The sequence below is a fragment of the Sebastes fasciatus genome, chromosome 11 (assembly GCF_043250625.1).
Source record: "Sebastes fasciatus isolate fSebFas1 chromosome 11, fSebFas1.pri, whole genome shotgun sequence".
Taxonomy (NCBI): domain Eukaryota; kingdom Metazoa; phylum Chordata; class Actinopteri; order Perciformes; family Sebastidae; genus Sebastes; species Sebastes fasciatus.
In genome coordinates this window covers 14,419,926-14,440,344 of record NC_133805.1, presented here as the reverse complement: position 1 = coordinate 14,440,344, position 20,419 = coordinate 14,419,926, and the positions used below count along the sequence as shown (strand labels likewise).

Genomic DNA, 20,419 nt, shown 5'->3' with positions numbered 1-20,419 from the left:
ACACACAGAAGACATGGATATGACAACGTTTAAAAACCTTTATTCAAGAAACTCTTTGTTCGCTATCACTCTTTCTATTTTACAGCTGGTGAATAAAAGGTGAATTCTGCAGAGGTGTGATAGTCAATCTGAAAACCGAGTGCTCAACAGCTGTGGAAAAGATGCAGTTCCTCCTTAATGTACAACTGATCAGTTAAGGCATATGCACAGTGGAAATTATTAAAAAAATGCTCTTTTAAAATGGGGGAAATAAACACATTTTAGTTAAAAAATAGAAGGAAAAAAAGCCTGTGTATGCATTGCATGACTCTTTGGCCTGTAGGGCACGTAACATAAAGTACTCCTCACAAAGAATAAATACAAAACCATTCAAAAAATGTACAAAAAAAGTCTAGAAACACTCCCACCCTCCCTCCCCCAGTCAACACTGTGGATGTAGTAAATGTACAAAACAAGCTCAGACAGACAGACAGACAGTAGTTGTGCAGGATCGTCTCCCACACTGCAACTCTCCTTCCAGTGATTCATACAGACTTTATCCGAGATCAATTCTGCCTCTGAAGCATAATGTTAGATCACAAATTTAGTCCTAAAAATGTTTTTTTTAACAAATGATTTTCTTGATATTTACAGTCCATGCTGTGTAAAGACAAGGCAGGAAAAAAAAAAAAAGAATCAGTAAATTTGGGAGTTCATCAGTAAGCGACAGGAAATCTGTGTGGTGTCAGACCTCAATGGCTGTTAAGAATAATGTTCTTTGTCATGCCAGGTTGTCATCCAGGGCTTCTTTTCCAGGTTTTCCCAGTTCCCATTCCCAGGGTTCATCGCTCTCTCCTCCCGTTTGATGCGAACAGCGTTGTAACTGGGAACCTTGTCTTCATATTTGGCTCGCTTGAAAAAGCCACACTGCAGAGAAGAAGGGGAAAACAAAATCAATATTTTGTTTGGGGGGGGGGGGGGGGAAGGCTATTTAAAGGCGTTCAGAGAAAGCAAAGAAGGTTGATGAGACATTTAATGTTTGACAGGCGAGAGCCAAGATGCAGTGAATCCATTAAGAGGCGTAGACAAGCCATCTGCACTCCTCTTAAAGAAAGGAAACATGTTTGCCCCCTGTGTTTAAATGCAGAAAGAAAGAAACCTTCAGACCAAGTGACTGCATGTGCAACACAAGAGAGAAGAGAAAATCAAAGAGATGCAGATCAGCCCCAATGGTGTAGTTCCTCATCACCTCCCCTGGCCATGCAGGTAAGCTGTAATGATCCACACATTATCATGTGTGAAATGCAGAAATAATCCAACAACTTTTATGACAGCATTCATGTCACAATGTGAGAATTGCCCACTGCCTGCCCAATACCAGGAAGCAGCGCTTTTGCAGCAAAAAGGAGCGGGAAAGAAAGTTTCACTCATTCGAGGCAGGCCGGGTAATTTTACCCTCTCTTTTTTTTATGCATGTGGTGTCAGTCTCTCTTTTTCTGACAGGTTTTTATTCTTTTTCCCAAAGACTCCACACTGAGGAGAGGAGAATGGTTAGAACATGTGTGTAATATCTGTTACACAGTTGCTCTGTAAAGTGCTAAGTCTTAAAAAAAAATCATAAAATTTGTAGGTGTGTTTTTATTAGCTGGGTCAGGGTTCGTCCCATCCCCTTGTCCTTCAGTCCTACCTTCCACAGAAGGAAAGCCAACAGGGCCAACAGCAGCAGCGCGAACAGGATGGACAGCACGATGATCCACCACGGCACTCCTCCGTACTGGGCTTCACGCCTCTCTGGGTACACTGTCAGCTTCACCTGGGGACACAATACAGTATCAGTTTTAACATCTCTGGACCAGAGACACTTTTAAATGTTTTTTTATTCTCAGGTTTTTAAAGTTCGTGCACTACACTGACATCAGCATTTAAAGTCAAAGCGTTTATTGGCATGTGCACAGTTGAAACAAGTTTCCCTGTACAATTAAATTATTTTTTTGCCTTCTGGTCCGGGTGCCGTTTACAAGAAAACACAAAATGTACGAAATAAGTACAAGAAAATACAGAAAGAAAGGGCACTATGTACAATATACAATAAAAATAAGGCCTGTTGTTTAAAACTGTCCTTCTTGGCTCCAGTGCTGTCACATATTGTAAATGCTTTTTTTCCTGTTGTTTTTAATCACCTGTGTCTCAGCATCACGCAGCACTGTGTTCTTCGCTGTGCTATCGATATGCAGCGAGGCCTTCACTATCACCTCCACACGATGGAGCTTGGAAAAATCCTGTTTGAGGAGAAAAGGAGAACAAGTTTAGATGCTTTTTGGAGTAATCAAAGAAAATACTAAAATACTCATTATTAATTTGCCGCAATAACAATTTTCCCTTGAATTTATCAAATGTTTTTAGTGTAAAATAATCTGTTAGTTTGTATATATATCGTTTCAGAAACTTTGTTTGTGTCTATGGCAACTGTCAGATACTGTAAATACAACCACAACAAAAATACATTACAATTAAAGAGAGACATTTAACAACAAAGTGTTCCACAACAACGTCACCAACAATCAAGAATTAAGTAGTCAAAGTCCCAAAACACGATTTTCGTTTCTCTTTAACATCACAAATTGAGACTACTAAAAGTTCTAGATTTATAATACCATACATAAAAGACATAAAGTTGCGTAAAAGGACTTAATTTTCCTGCATCGTTTTGTTACCTCTATGAAGGTGGCGTTCCAGAGGCGAGAGTTGAGAGTGAAGACTGCATTACTGTCCATGCCCCGCAGTGGGCACTTAATCGTCACACATTTAGCCCCCCCATTGTTGTCACAGGACTGTCAACAAAGAAGAGAGCACAAAGTTACCACAAGATTCACTAGAACTAGAACCACTCTACTACTACTGGTTGCAAAAAGTACATATACATAATCTAGTAATATAAAACAAAAGAATAGGACTGGATAGTGTGGTGTTACCAGAATTTTCATTTTCTTCTTGTCGAGTAAACGTGAAAGAGTGCCCTCTTCAGATCCCTGGTTCTTTCCTACTGCTCTTCTCACCCTGGGCTCACTCGATTGCTTAAAGCAGAGAAGAAAAAGTACATTCAAATATAAAATTAAATTAAAACTTCTTTATTTCTTTAAATAAATATAAACCTTTACTGCTATTTAAAAAGAAACACCAAGTGAAAAATTATACGCGCAGGCTGTTTTTACTGACCATGCCAAGAGAGTTGATCTCCCCTTTAGGAGAGCAGTCAATCTGGTCCACTCCAGCGGAGCTGATCTTCATCAGGTAGAGCAACCACTTCCCTTCCGTTGTCTCTTTTGGCCATGTGATGTGAAGGCTGGCGGTGCCCAAGTCTTTCAAGCTCTTCCCCAGATTGATTATCTGTAAATCAAGACAGGATCAGCGCCCTACCTCAGATGATACAGTACGATTTATCGAACTAAAGCACGTGTACACGCAGAATGCTGAAGTCAACATTTCAATGAAATAGAGAGATACGTGTGGAGCAACTTCTGATCTGTCCTGTACTCACTCTGAACTGGTGTGTGATGGCACTGCCAATGGCACTTTCTGTCCTTATGGTATTCTCACCTTTGGCCTCTCCTGCGAATTGGACCTGAGACGGCTGGGCTTGTCTGGAGAGTCAGGGGGGCGCAGTTAGCAGCATGAATCTGTGCATACTTTTTGAATATGAGCTGTTATGTGTGTGTTTCTCACCCTAATAAAGACAGCTGCAATATGATGTTCACCTTTGCCTTTGCTTTATAGGGGGCCATATTCCCCTGGTTGCTTGTCCTGAGATTACACACAGGTCAAGTCAGAAATGTACCACAAATGTTAATGCATAAATGCATTACGGTCCAGGAGCGTGCCTGCTGCATCTGTAGTATTATCCATTTGTATTCCAAGCTTAGATTTACTTACGTATTCAGCTGAAGATCAACCTCCAGTTCAGTAATGTTGGAAGAGATGCCTAATGTACTCAGAATAATGTAGAAGGTCTTCTATATGCGCAAACACAGAGACATTATATCAACAGTGCCACTTGTGCAGAGGAGGTAGACACATTGTCCAAAAGGTGATTTTCTCTTACCACTGAGTCGCGCTTGAAGGGGTTTCCAAGCTCACAATTAGCATGAGAACCTTGTTTATTGGACTCACAGGATATTTTGTTCTGAAATCAATCACAAGCTCCAATCAGAATCACATTGTGTTTATGTGTGTGTGAAAGAGAAAGAGAGAGAGAGACAGAGGAAGAGAGACTCACGCCAGGTGTATCGTGGTAAGTAGAGTAGGTGAGGGAGCGCGGGAAGGTGACGGTCACATCGGCTTCGTAGGCATCATCTCCGTTCAGATTGGACACTTTGACCTCCAAGGCGATATCCTTCTGGTCTTTGAGTGAGATCACCTGCATGTCACCCTCCCTTTAGACACACACAAGTTAAGGCCCGTACAAAGTAATAAACATGATGCTCTTATGAAAAATAGGTGTGTGTGTCCTCTTACCGATCTAATGGAGTGAACTTGTCTTCGCCAGTTGACCTGTGAACGTAGCGACTTTCCACCATCAAGTTGCTCTGACAAACATTGTCTTTGCCGCACCCATCCTTCAGGAAATTCACCTACAACCACATTCACACACACACACACGAAAGATGATATAGATACAGCGCGAACATCAAATCTATCTATAAAGTCTGTCTTTCATGCACACGCACCTCTGATCGAGTTATCGCTGGCGCTTTGGCGTCCAGGACAGGTGTCATTTGAGAAGCGGAACTCTGTCTGCGTTTACGGTTGGCGCTCTGGATGTCCACGGACACATCGATGGGGATCCCGTGCAGCTTGTCTTTAATTTTATCCTGTAGAGTGACACAATATCACTCACCACCCACAGATGCACTTTGTTTCGAGAGAGGAGAAAAATCTTTCCAGAGAGAGTCACTACCTTTATGGCAAGCTTACGCTTAAAGCAATTTTTCTTTCCTTTGCCGGTCATGGTGACGGTCCCAGTGGACTTGGTACTGTTCGTATTAAGGAAGGTCGCTCTGGGGCTGAGACCGCTCCTCCCACGCTCAGCGTCCGCCTCAAGGGAGTACGCCACCGCTAGATGGGACGGAGACAGAGACGTGAGAGAGGGGAGGATAAAGAATGACAGATGAAAACGATTGGGTTTCTTCTATCCCGATATAGGTCATATCATATCTTGATAACGATATAAATCATGATATAGCATGTTTTATGGTAGTTCAATAAATGTACTGTATGTGTGAATGAAATACTTGACAAATGAAAAGTACTGAGTATTTACTCATTTAATTCAGAACTTTAGTGCGATCATAAAGGAAAAAAAAATAGATATTTCCATGTATACACACATATGTTAATCATCGTGGTCACCACAAATGATATTCACTCAAAATATTTCCCATCTTTTCTGAGAAATTTGAGTTAGTCTGTGCTTATTGTCAATTTAGATGACCTAATTGTGTATGACGTCACCTAAATGTCATTCCATTGAAAGATGATAAATTATCATCTGGAAATATCGGCCAGTCCTAGTTTCTTGCCGTTGAATCTCCGATAATGAGAAGCAAAAACACTATAAAGACGACTATAATACAGAAACAGACGGCTCTACTTACTCAGACTGGGAGTGTAGCTCTCGGGGCTGGCAGTGAAGGTTAAGCACACTTCAACTTCAAAGCTGGGGACACAATGCAGTTTATCCACAATCAGACACAGTACCGTAAGGCATAATGCTTAACAGTAATTCGTCATAAGTTTGATGAATGTCCTTTACTGAAAAAAAGACGCACGTACCAGAAGGTTTTGCTACATTTGGTGAGGTCGATTTCCTTCGGAGTGAACTTGATTTCCTTCTTGATGTCAATAACTGGACGTGCTCTGGGGAGGACAGGACTCAAGTGAGCAACTCTATAACCATGATCAGAGATGGACAGTGAGAAAAATGTGCAAGTTCACTGACTCACTTGTAGACAAAGACAGAGTCAGAGAGAGATCCGACAGCCAGGTCAGGGTAGGAGTTCATATCCAGGTCCATGTTTCCTGCCAAAGAGTAGCCGAACTGCTTCACTCCTGGCTTGCCGTGCAGAACCTAAAGCAACAGAAACACACGTTAAAACCAACCATCATAACTTTATTGTGAGCTACAACCTAACAAAAGTAGTAATCTATATTATGTTGCATAACATCCCCACATTTTACCTAAATTAGTTTTTTAGGAAGCTTTTTAGGGTTCAAGCATGATGGTCAAACTGATTTAAACACCTTCTTCATTATTGAAAGAAAACATTTATTTGGATTTTCTTAGATGAAAACACTACACATTTGGACAAAATGTATATGCAAAAAAATCCAATTAGTTATTCCAACAGTTTATTACATACCTGTGTTGCGTCTGTAGAGCTGAGACCGTTGGCTGCTCCGTGGTAGATGTAAACATTCCCTACACCATCATTATCAAAAGGAGCTCCCACTGCAAAATCTGACAGCAAGAACAAAAACAGTGACTTACAGTGTTGCTATACAGATCAATGAGGGGCATCAAGACTGACCGGCTGACAGTAGTATACATATGCAAAGTACGCAAACACGTTGCAGCCTCACCATTGAAACCGTCCAGATTGATGTCTCCAAGGTTTTCCACAGCCATGCCAAACATGGAGTTCTGAGCTCCGTTTATTCTGGTGGGCGTCACTTCGCTCCACCTTCCCGCTTTGTTGACGTAGACGTAGACGGCTCCTCCGATTTCCCCGTCCTTCTCAAAGTACTGCGGCGCTCCCACCACTATGTCCTCCCAGCTAACAAAGGGCATCGCTTGTTCGTGAGTATACAGTAATGGCGAAAAGCAGAAGTCACAGGTTGTGTCTATCCACGCTGCGTCACTCACCCGTCCCCGTTGAGGTCCAGTACAGCCAGATCGTAGCCGAAAGACGAGGCCAGCCCTTCCCCTTTGAGGGTGTACTCGTCTACCAAATTCTTCCCCTCTCCTTTCTTCAGCAGCACCACTTCTCCGCTGTGGTTGGCTCTGGGAGCTCCCGCCACCACCGTCAGCTGGCCCTTCTTGGTCAGACTCTTCCCCGAGTCCAGAGAGAAGCCTGGGAGACGAGACACAAAGGAAGGCTTGCTTACATAGCCAGGGGTAATCAGGTGCTTGAATACGCTTCTTTGTCACGATGGAGCGACTGAAGTGATGGCATAGATTGGCAATGAATGGACAAAGAGAGCGCGCAGCGTCTTACCCAGGTAGCTGTTGGAAGGAACAGGCACCAATTCAGCATTCTGTTCGGCCTCATCTCCCGCCTCAAAAGGACCGTCATCATAGATGCCTAGGTCTAGGAAGGTTTCGTTCTTTTGCTCCAGGCGTACCACACCTGCAGGGGAGGAGAGGAGAGGACGGGTTAAGACAGGAGAGATCTGGCTTGTAGGGGTGGGGGAAAAAATCTATACAGCATAGTATCACGATATTTTGCGTAGCAATATTGTATTGATACACGGACGTCAAGTATCTATCTTTTATTATATAATCTATTAACCTCTTGACAATCTGAGGGCGGGTCCGGCCGCTCTTCTGTCTTTCAGAGGTTGTAGAGGGCTCAGTCTTAAAGCTAGAGTGAAGATACTGGTATCATATGAACCTAGAAAACCTAAGGAATTGGTACCACCATTTCATGTTAGCTTGTCAGGAAGACAACGCTCCAAAGTTACGCTAAATTTTGGAGAGGAAAAACTGGCATGGTCATTTTCAAAGGGGTCCCTTGACCTCTGACCTCAAGATATGTGAATGAAAACTCTGAGATGAACAGAGTGAAAACTGTATCTTATTAGATAAAACAGATGTTGAAAAACTGCATAATTTGCAGTAGAATAAAGATAATAATATCTCATCGCAACACTCAGCATATTATAAAATGTTTAAAAAGGCAATAAGATCGTATCGTGGGGCCTCTGGTGATTCCCGCCCATACTGGCTTGTAATAAAAGGATGCAAAACCCATAACACAATAATCCTAATTAGCAGTAATGTTGAACACATGACTGAAAAAAGCATCACTGGCAAATTCCTTTGAAATGAAAATTGATAAATCGATGTGATAATGAAGCACATGTGCAGTTAAGTTCTCTTACAGTAAGTATTTTTCCTAGCTTACTCACTGACTGCACACACACACACACACACACACACACACACACACACACACACACACATTAGACTACCTTTCCAGTGGTACGCTCCAGGAGCCCCAAAGATGAGGTAGTGGTAGTCCTTGTCGAATGTGGCAGAGAGGCCCTGCTGGCAGGAGCCGAACCTTTCGTGGCCTTCGGTCCGGCCGTCACAGAAATGCCAGCTACCTCCCTCTTCACCTGTATCGGGGTTAATAGTCAGGGACTGACTCAGCACGTAGCAGCGACCAAGGATTTTCCGGCTCTCAATGGCTGTGTTCACGTTGTTCCGCCGCTGGTAGCGATGGGCACAGGTCTACCAGGGGAACAGAAAGTCAAGTTGACGTAATGGTGATTAAAAGGAAAAGGCTCATGTTGAAATGAGTTTTAAATTTCACCTTAAGTAGCTTCAAGATAAGCCAATTACTCATATATTTGACATAGTATATATTCTGCAGTGCTGAAACTTTTAGTAGATCTCCATTGTTTAAGCCAGTTTGAGCCATTTATCAAGCAATAAGTGTGCCGCTTTTCTGTTTTTTTGTCTGCTTGATTCAGAGCTTCATTGCATATCACTTATTTACAAGACACAACTTTTAATAGCTGTAATTTTAATGGACAATTTTTTTAAATGCTGTTATACATTTCCCTGTAATCCAGCATGGCATGTTTGATACCACTGGAAAACACAGGTTTGTGTTGGTTTAAAGGTATCCGTAGGGCTGAAACTAATCTGCCAATTATTTTCTTGATTAACTGACTTAACTAGTCTTTAAAATATCATAAAATAGTGAAAAAAATGCCTGTTACAATTTCCCAGAGTCCAATGCGACCTTCGATTGTCTTATTTTGTCAAATCTATAGTCCAAAACCTGCAGATATTCAGTTTACAGTGATATAAGACAAAGAAAAAACAGTGTCATGGTCGGATACAAAGACAAAGACCGTCTTACCACAATCTTGCCTCCCGGCCCCTGACTGTTGACTGACACTCCCATCCACTGGTTCTCTTTGCTTTCACTTCTTAGGTCCTCTACACAGAGACAGGGGCAGGAATAGACACAAAGAGGATGTTGTGACTCAAATATCGGGGGGGGGGGCCTAAAATAGCCTAAAACACATTAGAGAAGAGAAATGCACAGGTGTCAGCGGATATCTCACCGTTGTTATCAAAGTCAACTCTTTTGCAAGGAGTTGGGATGGGGGTCATGCTGCAGCTGTACAGTCCTCCTGTCACTTTAGATTTTTGACGACTCATCGCTTCTGCTCTCGGGGCACCGATCAGCAGTCTGCAACAGACACACACACACACGAGTCCGTTAAACCATTATGCAGCTTGATCAGATGCACATTGTGAAAGAGGCTCAAGCTGCGACGCTCATTTTCATCTCGCGCTCTGGCATTTCTTCCACTTGCACATTATATTATCATACATTCCAGTCTACTGTGTCACACAGCAGCCATATTCACACACACATCCGCCACCGAACTGATGTTCCATGTCCTCACAGTCCAACTGAGTCAAAGACCCCTTTCAAACGCCTGCTGTGGTTGATTGAACCAGGCTTTCTACTTCTCTCCAAACACACACACACACACAGAGGCTGCCATTGTGGACCAAGGACAAGGGCAAAATGCCACACCCAAGTCTTGACGATGGGCATCCAGTTCCCAGAGTTTCCTACCGAGTAAATCAAACAAGTCACGGATGTCATCCTTTGAACTGATGCTTTGTCACCATATATCTCTCTCTCTCTCTCTCTCTCTCTCTCTCTCTCTCTCTCTCTATCTCTCTCTATCTCTCTCTCTCTCTCTCTCTCTCGGTATGTTCCAGGAGCTCTCTCTGGCTTGCTTTGTCTGTCCGATGACCTCCAGAGTTAACGCTGCACAGCACACTGTCTTCACCAGATGAGATTAAGCAAAGCCGTTTTTAGCTGGAACACAAAGCAATCTCAGATACGCATACCATCTGGGAGGGAATCTACACAGACATATACTAGTCTGAGAGAGGAGCTGTGGCCTAATGTGATCAGCATGTTTGCAGCGTAGACCTCACTAGTCAATGCTGCAAAACACTAATGTGGGAGAAGATGTCAAAATACAAATTGTAAATCATCGTGAATATTGACTTCAGCGAGCGTGATGGGGATTAGCAAAGGATAATAAATCTATTTATATGACATACAGATATACGGCTTGTTAAAACTGTTCACAAAGTTGTCCACAGTCTTATAATGCTTATATTGAGCAAGTATGAAGACATTTCTCTTAAAAAAAAATGCATCACGACAAGTTATCACAATGGAAACAAACTGTTTATCCAATTTGAACCACTGGATTGGTCTGGCTTCGTTTCAAAAGCCACAGCACTATAATTTGCACTGTTAACCCACCCAGTAAGTGTCCAATCCTACTTTTTTTTTTAACTACTATAGGGAGGGAAAGACACTTGACACAGACAGAGAAACATATTTTCACGCCGAGTGCAATTGTCCGGGCATGTGCTTATCTATTAAAGATGATTCAAATGAGTCACTTCAGAGATGAGTGACTAACCAGTGAATCCCAGGTGGGCACATCTCCGCTCCCACTTATCGTAGGATGACACAGGAAGTCAGGAGAATGGACGGAAAGAGCTCTGCCAAGACACATTGGACTCTGGGAAATGGGGTCACTGGGTCTGGGGTCTCTGCTGCATACTGTACTTCTACATAATCACATTGTGATACTCATTCAGTGTCTCATTCAGCTGTTTCCTTCGGGGCAAACGCAACCAACAATAGTACACAAACAGCTTTATATCAAGATTATGTTAATTAAATAACTTACTTGTATAAGTAGTTGCTTACATATGATGCAAATTAGAAAAAGCCTTGTTTAAGAATCTAAATTGGAGACTAATCTCAATAGACATATTATCTTTACTGCTACTAGAGCTGTCAAAGTTAACGCGATAATAACGAGTTAATGCAAATTTGTTTTAACGCCACTAATTTCTTTAACGCATTTTAAAGCTAGAGTGAATAAAACCTAAGGAATCCATCGGTACCAACCATGTCATACTAGCTTGTTGATAAAGAGGTTAAATAACGCTCCACACTTGCGCTAAATTTAGGCGATGAAAAACTGGCATGGCCATTCTCAAAGGGGTCCGTTGACCTCTGACCTCAAGATATGTGAATGTAAATGGGTTCTATGGGTACCCACGAGTCTCCCCTTTACATACATGCCCACTTTATGATAATCACATGCAGTTTGGGGCAAGTCAAAGTCAAATCAGCACACTGACACACTGACAGCTGTTTTTGCCTGTTGGGCTTCAGTTTGCCATGTTATGATTTCAGCATATATTTTGTGCTAAATGCAGTACCTGTGAGGGTTTCTGGACAATATTTGTCTTTGTTTTGTGTTGTTAATTCATTTCCAATGATAAATACATACATACATTTGCATAAAGCAAGCATATTTGCTCACTCCCATGTTGATAAGAGTATTAAATACTTGAAAAATCTCCCTTTAAGGTACATTTTGAACAGCAATTTAATTTGCGATTAATCACGATTAACTATGGACAATCATGCAATTAATCGCGATTAAATATTTGAATCGACTGACAGCCCTAATTGCTACACATTATTATTATTGTTTGCCATTGAAGAGTGAAGTGCTGACATGATGTGTCGGAGACTGGCACTGTGATAAGGTTGACCCGCTGCCTGGCTGACAGTGACCCAGATGTTTATCTAATCGTTCACCAGCCACAACACACAAGCTTAGTCTACAGGAGAGACAAACATGAGAGAGAGAGAGAGAGAGAGAGAGAGAGAGAGAGAGAGAGAGAGTGTGTGTGTGTGTGTGTTTGTGTGTTTGGGTGTGTGTTTGGGTGCAATGACTCGTAAAACAGACACACACATACTGGCAGTGGCACTCGGGCACACAGGCAGAGTGACCATCAGAGACACCTCCCATTGAGAGAGGTGTGTTGCTTTTGTTTACAACAGCAAACTGGCGGGCCGGGTAGGGCACACCCCGTTGCTTAGCAACAGCCGATCATCTAGACCTCCAAATGGGTTGCAGATCCAGAGGTTCGTGTCATGTGTTACCCAACTTTTCCCTCCATCCGTCTGCCAGGATCAAGTCTGAATAACGGCTGATATTCGGTGCCCAGATGTTAAACTGATTTATGTTCCTCTCGGCATTCTTTCATCCATCACCTCTTTTATTTTCTCTTTCTCTTTGATGTTGGATATCCTCAACTAACCTGAGGGGAAGGGTGGGGTGGGGAGGACTGGATCGGACTCTCATACACAGACCGTACACACACTCACACACAAAGTTGAGTGAAATACTAAACTCTCCAGTTTTCCCATCTCCTCCTCTGCCATTTCTGGAATCTAGACACAGCATGACATTGACATTACTGTTTAACATGCCGGCATGTCGTGCTTTCCTCTTTCCCACGGCGTGTCCCTACATCCTTCACTCTTCTTGCTTCATCTACGTGTCTCCAGAGCAAATTTTATTTCTCAGAAAAACACACACACACACACACACATGCATTTACTTTCTCCCACACATTTCTCAAATCCAAGCTCTTAAACTTCCCTAACCTCTCACTTGGTCTCCTCCTCCCTCTCCTCCCAGCTCATGCATTTTGATTTTATTATACAGACAGCTCCATCTGGCAATTATGAACGACCACGGAATGCAACACACACACACTGACACGTGCACACATGCATATACACGATCCCATCGGCTCCTGCCCTCTCCTGCAGGTACATGTAGCACTCGTCCCCGTGGGGCATGAAAGACACTGGAATATATAAGACTGAATAAAAGTTGGCGTGCATGGCTGGAAAAGGATTGTGACTCACTGTGCGCACACCCAGCAGTGAGGAGACACATATGAGGGGGGGACACAAACACACACACGACAACACTTATTGCAGCACACATGTTGTTACAATCTACGTTAGTGAACTCAAATCACCGTCAGCGCATAAAATCTCTTTTCTATTAGCTCCATCGCTACTTTTTTTTTGCCTCAGGTTAGGAATGTATCAAGCACTCTTCTGACACTCTTCCAAGTGACTGACAACAAGGCAACGCCTCAGTGCTCAGCCACAGCATGCATCAGCACCATTAAAACGCACCGAAACAGGCACACACACATTCGCATACACAGGCAGCACATGAATGCATGTGCATAGACACAAATACACCCAGTCCACAGTGAGAGCACATTCCACCTCCATAACAGCAGTATGAACACCGTCACTTGCAAAACAAACATGGCTTCCTGCTCGAACATGCACGCACACATTCAAACTTGTGTTATAATGTGATACAGACAGAACATGCTGCTGACGGTTCAAGCTCATTCGTTTCGATACTGATTAAGGACAAGCGTATTGCAAAAGACTCCACAAACTAGTCAACTATGTGGAATATTAGATTAGGGCAGATACCTCTGCATCATAGTAAATAATCCCACTGAAAACCTGCCTGAAATTACACCTCTCAAAAATAAGGGTTAGAGCTGCAGATAAGAGATTTTTTTTCGATTAATGTACAAATTACTCTCTCAGTCAATTAGTAGTTTGGTGCATAAAATGTCAGAAAATAGTGAAAAATGCCAATGTCGATTATCTAGAGACACAATTGCTGTTTCAAATTAGCTCATTTTGTTCGACTTAACAGTCCAAAACTTAAAGGGACTATTTGTAACTTTCAGAAATGCTTCTTAACAGCGACACCTGTGGCCGTGAAATCAACGAAAGTCAGCGTCGGGCTCGCGCTTGCTCGCTCTCAATATACCTGAACGAGCATCGCTCAAAACAGTGAGTCGACACACGTCAGCTAAAACCACAATATCACTCTATATTTCAGCTGCTTGGCAGTAATGTTAGCTGACCAGACGAAGGTCTCTCCGTGAACATGATTTAGATCTGATCCTAGTGTTGGCTTTTCCTGTCTCAGTGCAGGCTGAGGCAGCGGGGCTCTGCAGCATGTCTCCTCTGCTCTCTCCGCCTGCAGCCGGAGAGAGCAGAGGAGGCACCGGCACCCGGTCGGTAACGAGAAGACAACGTAAATCTCTGTAGAGCTCTGTCACTTCAAAAGACACGGGAAACCTCTGTTGGTCTGGAGGAGCTGCAGCATTTATTTCTGCACAAACGTCCCCTGTGCATTCACTAGATATTCTCAGAGCTAAACTAACTCTTCTGCAGTGTGGAGTGAGCGCGCGTTCACGTCTAGAGGTGGAGCGAGCTGATCGAGGACGCTCGCTGTCTGAGTGAAGGCGAGCAGGCAGAGGAGGAGTGTACAGCGGCTACACGCGAACGCGCATACGCGAGCGCGCATGTGTGACGACCCGCTACATTTACGCGTGTACAAAGTTACAAATAGTCCCTTTAAAGTTTTCAGTTTACTATCATAGCTGACGAGGAAAACCAGCATATCTTTACATTTAAAGAGCTGGAACAAGCAAATGTTTGGCATTTTTGCTTAAAAAATACTTTTATAATTACAGTAATGGATTATCAAAACAGTTGACAACTCAGTCTACATTATCTCTACACTGATATCTGTCGCTTTCCAGGTTTTCCACCAATGTAATCCGACTGTGTTCTGTTTTCTTGTATTTAACTTTACAACCTGAAGCAGGGGGACTTTGTGGTGGCTTCGGTCTTGTGCTGATGTGCATGTGTCTTTCATTTAGACACCGAGCCTAAAACTAGGACACACACTGCCACTGTGTGTGTGTGTGTGTGTGTGTGTGTGTGTGTGTGTGTGTGTGTGTGTGTGTGTGTGTGTGTGTGTGTGTGTGGATCTGAAGCAGTAGTAGAAGTGTGTAAATAAGTTTAAGAACAGTGTTTAACCTCTGTGGAGAAGGTTAAAGACTTGGGGAATGAGCCTTAATAGTTCGGAATATCTTCCAGTGGGTATACACACTGTGGTGACCTTAAGGCATTAGTTATATAAATACAAACCGCTATTTGGAGCACAAATCCGTTGACCAATTACAAGATAGAAAAGGCTGTGTATTGATCATTTCTGTGTAAAAAGTAAGATAATATATATATTGTGCTATATTAGGGGCAGTGGTGGAATTTACCTAAGTATAAAGTAAGGGTGTAATGATACATCGCTCTAGATCGCTATATCAATTCAATGAAGATCCGATATTTCCGATGCAATGTGAAAATGTTACATACATATCATTATCTTTAAGATAGACCTTTATTTTGAAATTCCCATGGCACATCTGTGTCACCATTTCTTCTCAGTAATAACATTTTCAAATCATATTTTACTTGATTTTTGTGAGTTGATATAAATGTAACTCATGTGTTAAACGGACTTAATGATATATCGATCGCAGGCCCCTGAATGTAATCAAATGGAAATCGTATCGTGGCCGACTTTGTGATAGCCGCAGATATCGTACCGTTGTCAAAAGAATCTATATAATATCACATCGTGATGGAACTTATGTTTTACACCTCTAGTGAAAAGTAGATATTTTATTTATATTTATTAAACAGCTATTGTTACTTGGAATAATTTCATTAAGATTTTATATGCAAAACATATGAAACATGATGCATTGTTATAAATCAAACTACCCGACCATATAAAGCTATTCAAATCAGCCACACCTCAACCAACTACAACATTAAAACGCTACTTACACATCCATGCATCAGTAATAATAATCAAAGTTTTAATTATTTGTCTGCATTGAATGTTTAGATAGTTTAAGTACATTTGTAGTTACTTTTACTTATGTTACATTTTTCAATGCAGGACTTTTACTTGAGTACTATTACAGTGTAGTATCGCTACTTTTAATCTGAATAGTATTGTCTATGGACCAGCAAATCAAGTTAAAGTCCTTTAACACAGGCAAACAAGTATATTTATTTCTGGCTGGTCCATTCTAGTCAGACTCCCAGATTAAGGAATGCCACAGCTCTGATCTCAGGTCAGTTAATAATCAGGCTATTCAAACCAGTGACCACCTGATGGCAGTTAGCCTTTATGCACAATGACAAATCCCTCTGAATCAATGCCCATAAATGTGCCAACAATGATTCAACGACATGTTTTGGACCTAAACTCCAAAAAAAAGCTCACCCCAAAACAACCCCAGGAGAAAGACATGTGGACGTGCACATGTGCATACAGTATATACTTGACAATATAAGTTAGATTTAAAAGCATATATACTTGACAATATAAGTTAGATTTCAAAGCATTATAACCAAAATATACTTGACAATATAAGTTAGATTTCAAAGCATTATAACCAAAATATACTTGACAAGATAAGTTAGATTTCAAAGCATATATACTTGACAATATAAGTTAGATTTAAAAGTATATATACTTGACAATATAAGTTAGATTTAAAAGTATATATACTTGACAATATAAGTTAGATTTAAAAGCATATATACTTGACAATATAAGTTAGATTTCAAAGTATATATACTTGACAATATAAGTTAGATTTAAAAGCATATATACTTGACAATATAAGTTAGATTTCAAAGTATATATACTTGACAATATAAGTTAGATTTCAAAGCGTATATACTTGTCTGCTGTGTAGGTCCAATAAAAACTCACAAATAAGTAACCTGAAAGCAAAGATTAACAAGGAGAAGGCCTTAAGCTTACAGCAGGTGTATAAAGTACAGTATTCTGTTATTCTGTAGCTGAAGGACAAGGTTTGCTGAGATTTATTGGAAAACAGTGAGCTTACAGTAAAAGTACCTGCGACATACCTGAGCTCAAATCACTAGGTGGCATTTAGCACTCATAACGGTAAAAGTAGGTTTAGAGGAGATTTTTCTAAAAGCTAAAACACTCCAAAATAAACTTACAGTCGTCTACATTGCTGTGACATTTTAATGACAAGGTTACAGAAGTTATTTTAATGACATATAGGCGTGTTTCCAGGGCTAGGTCGGAGCAGAAATATGTCTCCCCTTTAAAAGAAAAACAAAACAAGGTCTTACATTCTCTTGTTCTCCGGTTGGAGCTGCCAGTGCAGAGCGAGAGAGAAGCCGAACAAACTGCCCCGAGGTCCGCTCTTTTCCTGGACATTATCGGTGTCCAGGTTGAACGCAGACAGTCGCCCACATCCCAGGAGGAAGACGACCGTCCACAGTCCACAGGTGAGCCTGCCCTCCATGAGCTATACAGATAGATATATATATAAAACAATACACAACTCCTCAGCTGAACTGGTGAAAGGTGAGTCCTTCACTGAAGGAGGTGCAGAGTGAGTGAGGCTGCTGGAGGGTTCAATGTGGTGGTGCACTTTACTTTCTGCTGCTCCTCCCACTCACCAGCCCACTGCTGGCACACCTCTGAAATGGTACTGACTTTGTCAAGTATATATGCTTTAAAATCTAACTTATAATGTCAAGTATATATCAGTTATAATGCTTTAAAATCTAACTTATCTTGTCAAGTATATATCAGTTATAATGCTTTGAAATCTCACTTATGTTGTCAAGTATATATGCTTTGAAATCTAACTTATATTGTCAAGTATATTTTAGTTATAATGCTTTGAAATATAACTTATATTGTCAAGTATTTATGCTTTGAAATCTAACTTATATTGTCAAGTATATATGCTTTGAAATCCAACTTATTTTGTCAAGCATATTTTAGTTATGATGCTTTGAACTCTAACTTATATTGTCAAGTATATTTTAGTTGGAAAAGATGAATGCCTTTTTTGTGTGTTGTTAGCTTGCAGCAGATCAATACTGTAATCTAACCAGGTCAATGACGCCTGAGGCTTTTGTCAAAACACATTTGTAACAATAAAATGATGCTTCAGGCTACACTGGCAGCTTCTGACGCTACAGATCTCTGAGCATAACACTTTAATGAAGACTTCTGTTAAACTCCCTTGGACACAGGCGTAAACAAAACATATGCTGAGTCCCACAAGAGGGAAAATATTGGCAAAATACCCAGTGACATGAGAGTGCAATCTGCACACTCCACCGCTCCACGCTCTCACAGTAAATTGTGTTTACTGACGCCCTCGCAGTTAACAAGTAGAAGCAGAGACAATAGGCTGGGAGAGAGAAGAGGGACAATCATGCTGGCGCAGTAGTTAGTCAGCAGAGTAATTCTGACAGAAATATTTTGGCTTTGAATGATCGGTTCAAACAACAATAGCAATATTATGACCTAGAGTGGGAGAGACAGATGGAAACAGAGACTGAGATAAAGACTTTGGACCAAAAGGAATAGAAGAAATAGAGATATGCAGCAGTGTGTTTGCAATACAGTAGCTGGCTTCTACAAAACCACAATCCAAAACTAGAAATTAGAGTTACAATTCTTTCCGCGTTTTCCCTCACATCATTACATGCAATCACCACAGGGCCCGTGTCTTCCGTAATGACTCATTAGATGAGTCACAGAGAGCAGACCGGGCACAGACCAGCACATTAACACACTCCCCCACTAGATGATTTTCAAGGCATTCCATGAGACGCTGACCCAAAGTCCTGTCCCCGCAACACAGCATTTCAGCAGACAACGCCGGCTTTGTCTGCACATTGAGAAAAGAGGGCAGACAGAAAAGGAGAGGGAGAAAGAAACTGCCCCCATACAGTATAAAAGGCACCAATAATGGTGGAAGAGGGGAATGCAGAAAGGAGAAAACGGCAGGGGAGGAATGTGAGTCCATGTGCAGGTCTGTTACGATCTCTAGTGAGGTTCAGCTCTGTGATTAAACATTACTTGGAACTGGACAAAAAACAGGAGTTTAATCTTGATCTTTTATATTAGATTTTTATTTAACAGAAAAATAAGGTGTAATTTATATGTATTAATTGAATCAGAGTTACAAAACCTTCTCTGTTCAGTCACATGTTTGGCAGATGTCTTGATAAAAATCATTTATAAAAAATCCCCCTCTTGGAAGTAGTGGAATTCCTGAATCACGTGACCGCCCGCCTGTTGACTCTATTTTTTGCATCCGTGTTGTTGTTTTTCGTGTCTGATTTGGGTCGTCTCGGTTTCAGGTAAAAGCAGCAGCCAGCTGGACGGTTAACAGTGATTTACGGTTCTTTCCGCAGAAGGTCAGAAACAGAAATCGGCCTTATCGCTGATAAGAGCAGCAGTGTGGAAAGTGAGGCGAGGTGAGGTGAGGTGTGTTAGCTCGCCCTTGGCTTGTGGAGTTCTTTCACAATAAACTTCCATGAACAAAGTGTGTGTATGGAAACATATTGATACAGTGACAACAGAAGGACCCCCAATTAATTAACCGGACATATGACACTTCCTCTGTCTGACATTGGCTACTGCTGGCATAAAACATTCTTGATTGTGTTCATGTTATTTTTTCAATGTTCTAACCTCAACACCACAGCCCGTCAACATCATTATCCCCCAATTTTCTTCTTCTCCTCTACTATCCTCCAGGGGAATAAAGGTCACACAAACAGACTGAAAGGTCACCGCAGCTACAGTCGAGCATCCGTCTATTGACAATCACGATTTTAGGGTAAAGGCACACAAAACACTGCGTAGATGCCAAGGAACAGGTCAGGAATTAACAGATATTTGAGTACAAGTATCAAATGATTGGTTAGATACATATGTCTGAATTGGCTTCCTGATTACTTTATTAATTAATCATTGTTTATTAACTCTGAGTCAGGAGTTGAATGACTCATAACCATAATTAATCATTAGTCACATACATATTAGCCACTATTAGTCACTGCTTATTATAAAAGGGTCAAGGATTTTAATGGTTTTACTCAATCTTTAACGAAGGAAACATCCTGATAAGATGTGCATTCACACACTACTGATTATTTTAATTACCTCCTCTACCCAGGAATAAGAATTGACTCATTTGTATGTGCTCCGTGTACGCCGTGTTCATTCAGTATTACGACAGCAGAGGAGCACAAACCCCGCCTTGGGTGCTAAAGTAGAGGAATGACAGTGAAGGTAATGTTCTCTGACACACACACGTGTCGAAAATTCAGCGCCTAGACTCGCCCGAGCCACATCCCTGTATTTGTTCTTTAAGCTGCAGCTCCAGGTACACTGAGGGGAAAACACTCATCTGAGGGCGTGGTGCAGTGTGCTGGGTGGTAGGGCGTGTGTGTGTGTTTCTTTATGACACTGTAGAAACACGTAGCCTTGAGCCACGGATAAAGACACACACACACACACATGCACACACATGCACAGT

The 20,419-nt window shown here is 41.6% G+C and overlaps 1 protein-coding gene across 2 annotated transcripts; it reads right to left on the bottom strand.

The window, feature by feature from the left end:
• Positions 1 to 26: 26 nt before the first annotated feature.
• Positions 27 to 17,483, bottom strand: LOC141777016 (integrin alpha-6-like). 2 transcript variants are annotated; one of them, XM_074650933.1, is made up of 26 exons: positions 17,199 to 17,483; positions 9,334 to 9,461; positions 9,126 to 9,205; positions 8,227 to 8,488; positions 7,251 to 7,382; positions 6,899 to 7,106; positions 6,616 to 6,809; positions 6,396 to 6,493; positions 5,979 to 6,103; positions 5,809 to 5,892; positions 5,631 to 5,692; positions 4,934 to 5,091; positions 4,704 to 4,847; positions 4,492 to 4,607; positions 4,253 to 4,409; positions 4,079 to 4,159; positions 3,910 to 3,989; positions 3,703 to 3,780; positions 3,518 to 3,620; positions 3,196 to 3,366; positions 2,952 to 3,053; positions 2,694 to 2,810; positions 2,160 to 2,258; positions 1,667 to 1,792; positions 1,435 to 1,512; positions 27 to 906 (listed from the first exon to the last, which is right to left on the bottom strand). In XM_074650933.1, exons 1-25 carry the CDS (start codon positions 17,372 to 17,374, stop codon positions 1,447 to 1,449), a joined length of 3,147 nt encoding a protein of 1,048 aa, XP_074507034.1. In that variant the 5' UTR covers positions 17,375 to 17,483; the 3' UTR covers positions 27 to 906; positions 1,435 to 1,446. The 2 variants fall into 2 exon arrangements, with proteins under 2 accessions (XP_074507034.1, XP_074507033.1); XM_074650932.1 differs by lacking the exon at positions 1,435 to 1,512.
• Positions 17,484 to 20,419: the final 2,936 nt, after the last annotated feature.